This window comes from Opisthocomus hoazin, unplaced genomic scaffold, assembly GCF_030867145.1.
Source record: "Opisthocomus hoazin isolate bOpiHoa1 unplaced genomic scaffold, bOpiHoa1.hap1 HAP1_SCAFFOLD_118, whole genome shotgun sequence".
Taxonomy (NCBI): Eukaryota; Metazoa; Chordata; class Aves; order Opisthocomiformes; family Opisthocomidae; genus Opisthocomus; species Opisthocomus hoazin.
In genome coordinates, this window is record NW_027448931.1 from 174,383 (window position 1) to 188,408 (window position 14,026).

Here is a 14,026-nt window from a genome sequence, read left to right on the forward strand (position 1 = left end):
TACCAGTGGTGCTCCTCAGGGATCATACTGGGACCAGTATGGTTCCATATCATCATCGATGACGAGTGCCACCACCTTCCCTTTGACCTGGTCCTCCACAATGTCCTCCTCTCTCCAGTTGGACATTGGGTGGATCAGGAATTGGGTGGATAGTGGCATCCCAGAGAGTCATGGACAACAGCTCCATGTCCAGATGGAGACCAGTGACCCGTGGTGTCCCTCTGCAGTCCATACTGGGACCAGTGTGGTTCCATATCATCATCGATGACATGTGCCACCACCATCCCTCTGACCTGGTCCTCCACCAGGTCCTCCTCTCTGAGTTGGAAGGAGTCGATGGCCAGACCATTGGGTGGATCAGGAATTGGGGGGTGGGTGGCGTCCAGAGAGTCATGGTCAATGGCTCCATGTCTGGATGGAGACCAGTAACCAGTGGTGCTCCTCAGGGATCCATACTGGGACCAGTACTGTTCCATATCTTCATCAGCCACGTAGCTGGTGAGATCGAGGGTACCCTCAGTGGCTTTGGAGGTGACCCCAAGCTGAGTGGTGGGGTTGATGCTCTGGAGAGAAGTGATGCATCCAGAGGGGGCCTGGGACAGGGGGGCCCAGGGGAACGTCATGAGGTTCAACCAGGCCAAGTGCAAGGTCCTGCAGCACCCAGGTCAGGGCAACTCCAGACATGGACACGGGCTGGGGGGATGAAGGGACAGAGGGTGAGAAGGACTCGGTTGATGAGAAGCTCAACATGACCCAGCAGCGATGCTCCCCCTCTACTCTGGTGAGACCCCACCTGGAGTCCCTGCGTCCAGGGGCTCCTCAGGACATGAAGGACCTGGTGGAGCGGGTCCAGAGGAAGCCATGAAGATGACCCAAGAGCTGAGACACCTCTGCTATGACGAGAGGCTGAGAGAGTTGGGGTTGGTCAGCCTGGAGGAGAGGAAGGCTCCAGGAGACCTCCTGGTGGCCCTTCAGTTTTTGATAGGACCCGTAGCGATAGGGCGAGGGGGGAATGGTTTTAAGGCAAAAAAGAGAAATTTGGGCAAGATTTAAGGAAGAAATTCTTCACGACGAGGGTGGCGAGACCCTGAAAGAGGTTGCCCAGTCAGGTTGGAGATGCCTCATCCCTGGAAGTGTTCAAGGCCAGGTTGGACGGGGCTTTTGAGCACCCTGGGCTGGTGGAAAGGGTCCCTGCCCATGGCAGGGGGCTTGGACCGGATGGTCTTCAGAGGTCCCTTCCAACCCAAACTCTCTGTGACCCTATGGAGAGAGCTTTGAGCAACCTGATCTGGTTGGAGATGTCCCTGCTCATGGTGTAGATGAGGTCCTGTCAAAGCTGAGGACCCTTCAAAGGTCCCTTCCAACCCAAACTCTTCTGTGACGTGATGAGTAGGGCTTTGAGCAACTTGGTCTGGTTGGAGATGTCCCTACTCATGGTGTAGATGAGGTCCCATCAAAGCTGAGGACCCTGCAGAGGTCCCTTCCAACCCAAGCTCTTCTGTGATGCGATGGGCAGGGCTTCGAGCAACCTGGTCTGGTTGGAGATGTCCCTGCTCATGGTGTAGATGAGGTCCTGTCAAAGCTGAGGACTCTTCAAAGGTCTCTTCCAACCCAAACTCTTCTGTGACGTGATGGGCAGGGCTTCGAGCAACCTGGTCTGGTTGAAGATGTCCCTGCTCATGGTGTAGATGAGGTCCTGTCAAAGCTGAGGACCCTTCAAAGGTCCCTTCCAACCCAAACTCTTCTGTGACGTGATGGGCAGGGCTTTGAGCAACCTGATCTGGTTGGAGATGTCCCTGCTTATGGTGTAGATGAGGTCCCATCAAAGCTGAGGACCCTGCAGAGGTCCCTTCCAACCCAAGCTCTTCTGTGATGCGATGGGCAGGGCTTTGAGCAACCTGATCTGGTTGGAGATGTCCCTGCTCATGGTGTAGATGAGGTCCCACCAAAGGTGAGGACCCTGCAGAGGTCGCTTCCAACCCAAACTCTTCTATGATGTGATGGGCAGGGCTTTGAGCAACCTGATCTGGTTGGAGATGTCCCTGCTCATGGTGTAGATGAGGTCCCACAAAGCTGAGGACCCTTCAAAGGTCCCTTCCAACCCAAAACCTTCTGTGATGCTATGGACAAGGCTTTGAGCTACCTGGTCTGGTTGGAGGTGTCCCTGCTCGCGGTGTAGGTGACCTTCAAGGTCCCTTCCCACCCAAACGATCCTTTGGTTCCACCCCACCCCGTCCCTTCTCGCCCGCCGCAGGCGTCCCCGTGGCCGACGTCTTCCCTGCTGCGACCGCCGGTGTTGGGCGAACCCAACACGCTGGTCTGCATGGTGGGCAACGTCTTCCCGCCGGCGGTGGAGATCGCCTGGCAGCTGGACGGGATCCCCGTCACCCAGGGGGTCACCGACACCCAGTACACCCCCCACGGACGACCTGGCCTTCGTCCGCTTCTCCTACCTGGAGGTGACGCCCACCACCGGCGACATCTACACCTGCATCGTCACCCGCGAAGGGGACAACGCCTCCGTCATCGCCTACTGGGGTGAGCGCCGGGGCCGGGGTGGGGGGACACAGGGGGACACCGGGCCGCGGTGGTGACCCCACCCTTGGTGTCCCCCCCCACCCTGCAGTGCCCCAGAACCCCGTCCCCACCGAGGAGCTGGGAGACGGCGCTGTGCGGGGCCGCCATGGCTCTGGGCGGCCTCCTGGCCCTGCTGGGCATCGCCATGGTCCTGCTGGCGCGGCGCAGCGCCCGCGGTACGGCCGGCACGCGGGGCCGCGTGGGGCTGGGGCTGGGGGTGGGGGTGAGGAGGGGGCTGTCCCCAACCCCCCGCTGCTGCCCCTCCCCAGGCTGAGCGCGGGACGCAGCGGAGGCCGGCGTCGAGCGGAGGACGAGGGAAGATGGCGGCGATTAAACGGCTCGTGGGGGGCCGGCGTCCGCGTCCGTCTGCGGCGTGGGGGGGAGGCGGCCCGGGAGGGGGGGCTTCTCTGCTGGCTGATACTGGGGTTGGGCTGGGTCGCGCCCCAAGGAGTCACCAAGAGCCGTGCCTCAGTTTCCCCACTGGGAAGAGGTGGGAGGTGGACATGGTGGTGGCTTCTCTGTCAGCTGATACTGGGGTTCAGCGAGGTCGCACCCCCAAGAGCCAACCCCAGAGCCGTGCCTCAGTTTTCCCCACTGGGAGGGAGTGGGAGGTGGACATGGTGGTGCTTCTCTGCTGCCTGATCTTGGGGTTGGGCTGGGTCGCGCCCCAAGGAGTCACCAAGAGCTGTGCCTCAGTTTCCCCGCTGGGAACGGGTGGAGGCAGCCATGGTGGTGGCTTCTCACTGTCTTGTATTGGGGTTCAGCTGGGTCGCACCCCAAAGAGTCGCCCCAGAGCCATGCCTCAGTTTCCCCACTGGGAAGGGGTGGGAGGCGGCCATGGTGGTGGCTTCTCTGCTGTCTGATAAGGGGGTTGGGCTGGATCGTGCCCCAAGGAGTCACCAAGAGTCGTGCCTCAGTTTCCCCACTGCCAAGAGGTGGCTGCAGCAGTGGCTTCTCCGCTGCCTGATATTGGGGTGCAGCTGGATCACATCCCCCCCCCAAAAGCCACCCCGAGAGCCGTGCCTCAGTTTCCCCGCTGGGAAGGGGTGGGAGGCGGCCATGGTGGTGGCTTCTCCACTGTCTTGTATTGGGGTTCAGCTGGGTCGCACCCCAAAGAGTCACCAAGAGCCGTGCCTCAGTTTCCCCACTGGCAAAGGTGGAAGAGCGGGAGGTGGCCGTGGCAGGGACACAGTGGTGGCTTCTCCGCTGTCTGATACTGGGGTTGGGCTGGATCGCAACCCCTCCAGGGCCACCCCCAGAGCCGTGCCTCAGTTTCCCCTCTGGGGAAGGACAGGAGGTGGCCGAAACAGGGGCTTCTCTGCTGGCTGATATAGGGGTTTGGCTGGGTCATACCCCCCTCCCAAAGAGCTACCCCCACAGCCGTGCCTCAGTTTCCCCGCTGCCAAGGGGTGGAGGAGGCTGCAGCAGTGGCTTCCACGCTGTCTGATACTGGGGTTCAGCTGCATCTCTTCCCCCCCCCTCACTCAAAGAGCCGCCCCCAGCGCCATGCCTCAGTTTCCCCACTGGGAAGGGGGTGGGAGGCAGCCATGGTGGTGCTTCTCCGCTGTCTTGTATTGGGGTTCAGCGGAGTCGACCCCCAAAGAGGCACCAAGAGCCGTGCCTCAGTTTCCCCACTGGGAGGGGGTGGGAGGAGTCTGCAGCAGTGGCTTCCCCGCTGTCTGATACTGGGGTTGGGCTGGATCGCAACCCCTCCAGGGCCACGCCCAGAGCCGTGCCTCAGTTTCCCCTCTGGGGAAGGACAGGAGGTGGCCGAAGCAGGGGCTTCTCTGCTGGCTGATATAGGGGTTTGGCTGGGTCATACCCCCCTCCCAAAGAGCCACCCCCAGAGCCGTGCCTCAGTTTCCCCGCCATGAAAGAGTGGAAGGGTGGGATGCGGCCGTGGTGGTGGCTTCTCTGCTGTCCAATATTGGGGGTTCAGCCGGCTCACACTTCCCAAAGAGCTGTCGCCAAGAGCCGTGCCTCAGTTTCCCCACTGGGAAAGGGTGGGAGGTGGCCGCAGGGAGGATGCGGCAGTGTCTTCTCCACTGTCTCATACTGGGCGTTGAGCTGGATTGCGTCCCCCACCCCAGAGAGCCATCCCTGACCGGCGTGCCTCAGTTTCCCCACTGGGAAGGGGTGGGAGGCGGCCATGGTGGTGGCTTCTCCACTGTCTGATATTGGGGTTCAGCTGGACCGCACCCCAGAGAGCCATCCCGCACAGCCGTGCCTCAGTTTCCCTGCCGGGAAGGGACACGCCGGCTTCCCGCGTGCCAAGCCCAGCCCCGGGGCACAGTCCGCTTGGCTTCGCCCATCGCCGGTGACGTGGGGCTCCGGGACCAAACCCCTGCGGCCAAGCCCTGAGGAGGAGGAGGAAGGAGCTGGAGGAAGGCAGCGTGACACAGGGAGAGCCCGGAGCTCGCCCACCCGGCACCCGTCGCCGGCCATGCGGGCGCTGGGGGTGCTGGGGCTGGCGCTGAGCTGCCGGGGGGCAGGTGGGAATCGGGGGGACGCCGGGGTGCAGCGGGGCGGGGGGGTCCAACCCCGGGGCCGGCGGCCGACCCCGCCGCCCCCCTCGTAGGCGCCTTCCTGGTGCACGTGGCCCAGCTCCTGCCCGCTGGTGGCCAACGGCTCGTGCTGGCCTTCAGCTTCACCATCGTCTTCAACAAGAACCCGCTGGTCTGCTACGACCCCGACGCCCGGGCGCTTCGTCCCCTGCGACTGGGGGCTGCTCCGCGGCGTCGCCGCCACGGTGGCCTCCAACCTCAACAACGACACGGCCTGGGGACGGCGCGCCGAGGCCCGGCGCCAGGCGTGCCACCAGCTGGCCACCCACTTCTGGAGCTCCACGGCGCGGCGGCGGAAGTGAGCCCCCGGGGTGGGGGGCGTCGCACGAAGCGCTGCGCGGGGACGTTGGATGGGACGTTGAGTGGGCAATGCGGCTGAGGACGTTGCACAGGGACGTTGGATGGGGTGATGGATGGGGACGTTGGATGGGGAATGCATGGGGGTCGTTGCACGGGGACATTGGATGGGGTGATGGATGGGGTGATGGATGGGGACGTTGTCATGGGGAACGCATGGGGACGTTGCACGGGGACTTCGTTTGCATGGGGCGTTGTGTAGGGCGTTGGGTGGGCAATGCGGGAGGACCTTGCATGGGGACGTTGCATGAGGGGTTGGATGGGGCTTTGTGTGGGACGTTGGATGGGGAATGCAGGAGGACGTTGCACGAGGACGCTGCACAGGGCGTTGGATGAGGCATTGGATGGGGAATGCATCAGGACGTTGGCACGAGGACGTTGGATGGGGAGTTGGATGGGGAACGCGTGGGGCTGTTGCACAAGGACGTTGCACGGGGATGTTGGATGGGGACGTTGCATTGGGGACATTGCACGAGGCGTTGGATGGGGGCATTGGATGGGGTTGGTGGGGGAATGCATGAGGACGTTGCACGGGGACGTTGCACGAGGACCTTGCATGGGGACGTTGGGTGGGGGCATTGGATGGTGGATGCACGGGGACATTGCATGGGGCGTTGGATGGGGAATGCAGGAGGACGTTGCACGAGGACGTTGGGTGGGGAATGCAGGAGGACGTTGCATGGGGGACGTTGCATGGGGCGTTGGATGGGGAATGCAGGAGGACGTTGCACGAGGACGTTGGATGGGGTTGGTGGGGGAGTGCACGAGGACGTTGCACGAGGACGTTGGATGGGGAATGCAGGAGGACGTCGCATGGGGACGTTGGATGGGGACGTCGCATGGGGACGTTGCATGGGGACATTGCACGAGGACGTTGGATGGAGACGTTGGATGGGGACGTTGGATGGGGGATGCACGGGGACGTTGGATGGGGAACGCGTGGGGCTGTTGCACGGGGACGCTGCACGGGGACATCGGGGATGAGGAGGGGACCATCCCCGTCACTGACCGCCCCTCCCCCCCAGCACCCCCCCAAGCCCGCATCGCCGCCGTCTCCCTCCCCCGCACCCCCAACGCCGTCCTCCTCACCTGCCACGTCTGGGGCTTCTACCCCGCCGCGGTGACCGTCCTGTGGCTGCGCAACGGGGACGCGGTGGCCACCGCCGCCGCCGAGGTCCTGCCCAACGGCGACTGGACCTACCAGACGCGGGCCACCGTCACCGTCACCGCCGAGGCCGGGGACACCTTCACGTGCTCGGTGCAGCACGCCGGCCTGGACCGGCCGCTGCGGAAGCACTGGGGTGAGCGCGGGTGGTGGGGACGCAGCACGCGGACGCCGGGGTCCCCGATGGCTCAGCGCGGCCGCTCTGTCCCCCCAGGGCCCGGCTTGTCCCCGGGGTTGACGGTGAAGGTGGTCGGTGGCGGTGGTGATCATGACCCTGGGGCTGGTGGTCTTCGCCGCTGGTCCTTCAGCTACTGCCGGCAGGCTCCGGGTGAGGGACAGGCGTGGGGACACGCGTGTGGCACGGGGGGGGACACGAGATGGCACCCGCTGTGAACCAGGGGTGACCCTAATTCGTCGTCTTCTGTCTGCCAGGTCCTGGTCCTGGTTCTGGACCCGGTCCTGGTACTGGTTCTGGTCCTGGTTCTTGTCCTGGTTCTGGTCCTGGTCCTGATACTGGTCCTGGTTCTTGTCCTGGTTCTGGACCTGGTCTTGGTCCTGGTCCTGGTTCTAGATCTGGTCCCAGTCCTAATCCTGGCCCTGGATCTGGTCCTGGGTTTGGTCTCAGTCCTGGTCCTCGTCCTGGTCCTGGATATGGTCCTGGATCTGGTCCTGGTCTCCATCCTGTTCCTGGTCCTGGATCTGGTCCCAGTCCTGGTCCTGGTCCTGGTCCTGGTCTCCATCCTGGTCCTGGTCCTGGTCCTGGTCCTGGTCTCCATCCTGGTCCTGGTCCTGGTCTCCATCCCGGTCCTGGTCCCGGTCCTGGTCCTGGTCCTGGTCTCCATCCTGGTCCCGGTCCTGGTCCTGGTCCTGGTCCTGGTCTCCATCCTGGTCCCGGTCCTGGTCCTGGTCCTGGTCCTGGTCTCCATCCTGGTCCCGGTCCTGGTCCTGGTCCCGGTCCCCGTCCCCGGCCCCTCCGCGGACGCGCGTGGCCACGCAGTGACCAAATTCTGAGCTCCCAGCCCTGATGGGGGGGGGTGGGGTGTCACCCTCAGCCCCCCCCCCCCATAAACCCACCTGTGACCCCCATCCCCGAATGGCTTCGTCCCTGGCGACCCCTCTCGCGGGTGCGCGGGTCCCAGTGCTCCCAGTTCGGAGGCAGAGGGCTTACTGGGAGGGGCTCAGCGCTGCCCGCGGAAGCGGTGTCTGGGGGGGGCCGCGGACCCCCGGGGTGCCGCCAGCCCGGACCCCTGGGTCCCCAGCCCGGGTTTTGTGGGGGGGGGGGGGTGTCCCAGCAGGGTCCCCACGGAGGTGGCAGCGGGGGGGGGACCCCCGTGCCCCGCGCCATCTCCCGCTGGTGGCGGCCACGCGCGCCTCGTGCTCCGGCAACGGGTGACGCCGCTCGGGCGCGGCCCCGCATTGGGTGCCCGACGGCCCCCCCCGGGTGGGGTGCGGGGCCGTGGGGTGCGGGGCGGGGGGGGCAGAGAGCGGCTGGAGACCCCCGCACCCACCCCGCCATGCTGCTGCTGCTGGGCCTGGCCCTGGGGGGCCGGGGGGCAGGTGGGGACGCGGGGGGGGGGGGGGGGGCAATGGGGGGGGCGGGGGGGGTTCGCCCTGCGGGACACCGGGGTGCGGCTGGGGGGGCTCAGAGCTACGGGACCCCGGGGGTGGGTTGGGGGGGTGTTCAGCCCTCAGGGACCCCGAGGGGGGCTTGGGGGGGGCTCAGAGCTGAGGGACCCCAGGGATGGTTTTGGGGGGCTCTGCCCTGTGGGAACCGGGGGTGGCCTGGGGGGGGTCTCAGCCCTGTGGGACCCCAGGGATGGTTTGGGGGGGGGGGATTCAGCCCTCAGGGACCCCAAGGGGGACTTGGGGGGGTCTCAGCCCTGTGGGACCCCAGGGATGGTTTGGGGGGGGGGGATTCAGCCCTCAGGGACCCCGAGGGGGGCTTGAGGGGGGCTCAGCCTCATGGGACCCCAGGGATGGTTTTCGGGGGGGCTCAGCCCTGCGGGACCCTGACGTGGGTTGGGGGGGGCTCAGCCCTGCGAGACCCCAGGGATGGTTTGGGGGGGGGCTCAGCCCCACGGGACCCCAAGGGGGGCTTGGGGGGGGGCTCAGTCTCATGGGACCCCGGGGATGATTTAGGGGGGGCTCAGCCCTGTGGGACCCCGGGGATGGTTTAGGGGGGGCTCAGCCCTGTGGGACCCTGAGGGGAACTTGGGGGGGGGGGGTGTCTCAGCCCTGTGGGACCCCAGGGATGGTTTGGGGGGGGCTCAGCCCTGTGGGACCCTGAGGGGGGCTTGGGGGGGGCTCAGCCCCACGGGACCCCGGGGATGGTTTGGGGGGGCTGAGCCTCCCGGGACCCTGGGGGTGCCTTCGGGGGGGCTCAGCCCCACGGGACCTCAGGGATGGTTTAGGGGGGGCTCGGCCCTGTGGGGACCCTGGGGGTGTCTGGGGGGGCTCAGCCCTGTGGAACCCCAGGGATGGGTTGGGGGGGGCTCAACCCTGTGGGATCCCAAGGGTGATCTGGGGGGGGCTCTGCCCTGTGGGACCCTGACGGTGGGTTAGGGGGGGCTCAGCCTCACGGGACCTGGGGGTGGGTTGGGGGGTCTCAGCCGTGTGGGACCCCAGGGATGGTTTGGGGGGGGGGGGGCTCAGTTCTGAGAGACCTTGAAGATAGCCTGGGGGGGTCTCAGCCCTGTGGGACCCCAAGGGTGATTTGGGGGGGCTCAGCCCCGCGGGACCCCAGGGATGGTTTAGGGAGGGGCTCAGACCTGAGGGACCCAGAGGGGGGCATGGGGGGGGCTCAGCCCCGCGGGACCCCAGGGATGGTTTGGGGGGGCTCAGCCCTGCAGGACGTTGGGGATGGGTTGGGGGAGCTTTGCCCTGTGGGACCGCAGGGATGGTTTGGGGGGGCTCAGCCCCGTGGGACCCCGGGGATAGTTGGGGGGGCTCTGCCCCATGGGACTTTGGGGACAGTGGGGGGGGGTCTCAGCCCTGTTGGATGGTAGGGACAGTCTGGGAGGGGACAGTCCCATGGGACACTGGGGACAGTCTTGGGGGGCTCAGCCCTGTGGGACCACAGGGATGGTTTTGGGGGGCTCAGCCCTGTGGGGCCCTGGGGATGGGAGGGGGGGGGCTCAGCTGCAGGGGACCCCAGGGATGGTTTGGGGGGGCTCAGCCCTGTGGGACCCCAGGGATTGTTTAGGGGGGGCTCAGCCCCTCGGGACCTTGGGGACAGTCTGGGGGGGCTCAGCCCCACGAGACCCCAAGGATGGTTTGGGGGGGGCTCAGCCCCACGGGACCCTGGGAATGGCTTGGGGGGGCTCAGCTGCAGGGGACCCCGGGGATGGTTTGGGGGGGCTCAGCCCTGTGAAACCGTGGGGATAGTTTAGGGGGGGGCTCAGCCCCATGGGACCCCGGGGTGGCTTGGGGGGGCTCAGCCCTGTTGGATGGTAGGCACAGCTGGGGGGAGGGGCAGTCCCATGGGACCTTGGGGACAGTCTGGGGGGGCTCAGCCCTGTGGGACCCAGGATGCTTTGGGGGGGCTCGGCCTTGCAGGACCCCAGAGATGTTTTTGGGGGGGCTCAGGCCCCTGGGACCCCAGGGATGGTCTGGGGGGCTCAGCCCTATGGGATGCTGGGGACCATTGGGTGGGGAGGGGCTCAACCATGAGGGTCTCATGGGGTGGTTTGGGGGGGCTGTGGGGACATCCTGGGGGGGTCTCACCCCTGTTGGATGATCGGGATGGGTTGGGGGGCTCAGAATTGCAGAATCCCAGGAATAGTTGGGGGGGGGCTCTGCCCCACAAGCCCCTGAAGATGGTTTGGGGGGGGGGTCGCTGTCTCTGTCCCCAGGCTGCTGGGTGACCCCACGGGGACCCCAGGACACTCTGGGGGGGGTTGGGGACTGACCCAAGAGGGGGCCAAGTGAGGGGGCAACATGGTGGGGGGGGGATGTGGGGGGCAGCTGGGGCCAAGGGGATGGAGGGGAGTGGAGAGAGACGGGGGGGGGATGGGTGGAGGTGGATGGAGGGATGGGGAGATGGAGATGGATGGAGTGGAGGGGATGGATGGAAGGATGGGGATGGATGGAAAGATGGGGAGATGGGGAAGGGTGGAGGGACGGAGATGGATGGAGGGATGGGGAGATAGGTATGGATGAAGGGATGAGGATGGATGGAGAGATGAGGACAGAAGGAGGGATGGATGGAGGGATGAGGAGATGAATGGAAGGATGGAGATGGATGGAGGGATGGGGAAAGATGGGGAGCAGATGAAGAGATGGAGATGGATGGAGAGATGTGCTTGGGTGGAGATGGATAAAGGGAGGAAGGAGAAGGGAAGGCTGGGGTTGGATGGAGGGGGGAGGACAGACGGAGGGGTGGGAATGGATAGGAGTGGTTGGAGGTGGATGGGGATGGATGGAGGGATGGACGGAGAGGTGGAGATGAGATGGATGAAGGGATGAGGATGGATGGGGATGGACAGAGGCGGATGGGGATGGATGGTGGGCTGTGGATGGATGGAGGGCTGGATGGAGAGGTGGAGATGAGATGGATGGAGGGACAGGGGTGGACAGAGATGGACGGGGATGGATGGTGGGATGGGGATGGAGGGAGGGATGGATGAAGAGGTGAAGATGAGATGGATGGAGGCACAGGGATGGATGGGGATGGAATGGGGATGGATGGTGGGATGGATGGAGAGGTGAAGATGAGATGGATGGAGGGATGAGGATGGATGGGGATGGATAGAGAGGGATGGAGGTGGATGGAAGTGGATGGAGATGGATGGAGGGCTGGACAGAGAGGTGGAGATGAGATGGATGGAGGAATGGAGATGGACAGAGATGGATGGGGATGGATGGATGGTGGGCTGGGGATGGATGGAGGGATGGACGGAGAGGTGGAGATGAGATGGATGGAGGGATGGGGATGGACAGAGATGGATGGGGATGGATAGAGATGGATGGGGATGGATAGAGATGGATGGGGATGGATGGAGGGATGGAGAGGTGGAGATGAGATGGATGGAGGGACGGGATGGACACAGATGAGTGGGGATGGATGGTGGGCTGGGGATGGATGGAGGGCTGGACGGAGAGGTGCAGATGAGATGGATGGAGGGACAGGGATGGACAGAGATGGGTGGGGACGGATGGTGGGCTGGGGATGGATGGAGGGATGGGGACAGACGGCCATGGTTAGAGACACGAGGATGGCCAGAGGCACCCAGGAGACGCCGCCGACCCCCGCGCCCCCCTCGTAGGCGCCTTCCTGGTGCACGTGGCCAGCTCCTGCCCGCTGGCGGCCAACGGCTCCGTCCTGGATTTCAACTTCGCCGTCGTCTTCAACAAGAACCCGCTGGTCTGCTACGACCCCGACGCCCGGCGCTTCGTCCCCTGCGACTGGGGGCTGCTCCACAAGTTCGCCGCCTCGGTGGCCTCCAAACTCAACAATGACACGGCCTGGGGACAGCGCGCCGAGGCCCGGCGCCGGGCGTGCCACCAGCTGGCCACCCACTTCTGGAGCTCCACGGCGCGGCGGCGGAGTGAGCCCCCGGGGTGGGGGGCGTCACGTGAGGGGGATGTGGTGTTGGGTGCTGCGTCGGGGGTGCTGTGTCGGAAGGTTGCATGGAGACGTTGGATGGGGACGTTGCATGGGGATGTTGGATGGGGACGTTGGGTGGGGACGTTGGATGGGGACGTTGGGTGGGGACGTTGGATGGGGACGTTGCATGGGGACGTTGCATGGGGACGTTGGATGGGGACGTTGCATGGGGATGTTGGATGGGGACGTTGGGTGGGGACGTTGGATGGGGACGTTGCATGGGGACGTTGCATGGGGACGTTGGATGGGGACATTGGATGGGGACGTTGGATGGAGCCTTGCACAGAGACGTTGTGTTGCATGGGGACATCGCAGGGGGACATCGCCCGGGGCGGGGAGGGGGGTCCCCCCGGCCCTGACCGTCCCCCCCTCCCCCGCTCCAGCGCCGCCCCAAGCCCGCATCGTCCCCTCCAAGACGGGCAACGCCCGGGCGCCCATCCTCCTCACCTGCCACGTCTGGGGCTTCTACCCGGCCGAGGTGACCGTCATCTGGCTGCGCAACGGGGACGTGGTGGGGCGCGGCGACCACCCTGCCATCTCCGCCATCCCCAACGGCGACTGGACCTACCAGACCCAGGTGACCTTGATGGTGGCCCCGGTAGCTGGGGACACCTTCACGTGCTCGGTGCAGCACGCCAGCCTGGACCAGCCGCTCCTGGAGGACTGGAGTGAGTTGGGGTGGGGAGGGGACACAGAACCCCACCCGGACGCCTGGGTCCTCGCCGCGTCACTGCTCGCCCCCCGCCGTGTCCCCGCAGGTCCCGGCTTGTCCCCAGGGTTGGCGTTGAAGGTGGCCGCGGCCACCGTGGTGATGGCGTTGGGGCTCGGCTTCTTCGTCACCGGCGTCTACCTCTACCGGGCCAGGCCACCGGCACCGGGTGAGTGGCTGGGGAGGGGCGGGGATGGGGACAGTGACCTGGGGGGGGGACAGGGACAGTGACCTGGGGTGACACGGACCCTCCTCACCCGCTCTACTCCCTCTTGCAGGTTACACCCCCCTCCCCGGAGACAGCTACCCCGCAGGTAACGGCGCATCCAGCCCGTCCCCATCCCCTGTCCCCGAGGGGCGCGTCCCCCCCTTCTGCCACCCCGTGTCCCCCCCAGGCAGCATCTGAGGACCCCCAGGACGGTGACCTCCCGGCCCCGACGGCCCCCCCCGCGTCACGCCGGAGGTGACGCCGCGGTGCCAACAATAAAGATGCTCAGTGGTGATGGGTTGGTGTCGTCCAGGGGGGGTCCCGCGTCGTCACACGGAGGGGAAGGGCTGCGGGGGGACACACTCGTGGCGTGGCACGCGCGGGGCCGGACGCGACGACGGCACATGCACAGGAGACGCCGGGCACGAGCGACATCGTGCACCGGGCGCAAGTGACGTCAAGCGCGAGCGATGCTGGGCATGAGGGGCACCGCGTGCAAGCGATGGAGGGCACGAGCGATGCCAGGCACCAGGGACACCGGGCACGGGCTGTGCTGGGCAGAGAGGATGCCGGGCACGAGGGGCACCGGGTGTGAGTGATGGCGGGTAGAAGTGACGCTGGGCACGAGGGACACTGGGCACAGGAGGAGCCGGGCACAAGTGATACCGGGTTGTTATGGTTTGGCTGCGGCCGGCAACAAAAGCGCCATGCGGCCGCCCCTCCCCCCGCCGGGGTGCGGAGGAGAATGGGAAGAAACAGGCAGAAAGCAGTGGGTGGCGATAAGGGCAGCTTAACAGAACAGCAAACAAAGGGAACAGGAACAACAACGATACAGATGAGG

General features: G+C 65.6%; 3 protein-coding genes across 3 annotated transcripts; all 3 read left to right on the forward strand.

The window, feature by feature from the left end:
* The first annotated feature begins 861 nt into the window (after window positions 1-861).
* LOC142359834 (class II histocompatibility antigen, M alpha chain) lies at window positions 862-2,925 on the forward strand. The gene is given in 7 exon segments (XM_075412205.1): window positions 862-990; window positions 2,122-2,277; window positions 2,279-2,416; window positions 2,418-2,538; window positions 2,627-2,661; window positions 2,663-2,753; window positions 2,847-2,925. Coding segments are annotated over 7 exon segments (675 nt in total). The 3' UTR covers window positions 2,852-2,925.
* Window positions 2,926-3,070: 145 nt separating this feature from the next.
* LOC142359839 (HLA class II histocompatibility antigen, DM beta chain-like) lies at window positions 3,071-7,930 on the forward strand. Its single transcript, XM_075412222.1, is given in 8 exon segments — window positions 3,071-5,069; window positions 5,156-5,277; window positions 5,279-5,438; window positions 6,524-6,799; window positions 6,878-6,912; window positions 6,914-6,962; window positions 6,965-6,992; window positions 7,349-7,930. Coding segments are annotated over 8 exon segments (1,353 nt in total). The 5' UTR covers window positions 3,071-4,726; the 3' UTR covers window positions 7,689-7,930.
* Window positions 7,931-7,985: 55 nt separating this feature from the next.
* LOC142359838 (HLA class II histocompatibility antigen, DM beta chain-like) lies at window positions 7,986-13,480 on the forward strand. Its single transcript, XM_075412221.1, has 6 exons — window positions 7,986-8,220; window positions 11,928-12,209; window positions 12,652-12,936; window positions 13,027-13,146; window positions 13,256-13,291; window positions 13,373-13,480. The coding sequence occupies exons 1-6, from the start codon at window positions 8,178-8,180 to the stop codon at window positions 13,381-13,383; spliced, it is 777 nt and encodes a 258-aa protein (XP_075268336.1). The 5' UTR covers window positions 7,986-8,177; the 3' UTR covers window positions 13,384-13,480.
* Window positions 13,481-14,026: the final 546 nt, after the last annotated feature.

Coding starts and splice junctions, on each gene's coding strand:
- LOC142359838 (XM_075412221.1), top strand. CDS start 8,178: ATGCTGCTGCTGCTGGGCCTGGCCCTGGGGGGCCGGGGGGCAG. Junction 8,221..11,927: donor CCTGGGGGGCCGGGGGGCAG/GTGGGGACGCGG, acceptor CCCCCCTCGTAG/GCGCCTTCCTGGTGCACGTG. Junction 13,147..13,255: donor GGCCAGGCCACCGGCACCGG/GTGAGTGGCTGG, acceptor TCCCTCTTGCAG/GTTACACCCCCCTCCCCGGA.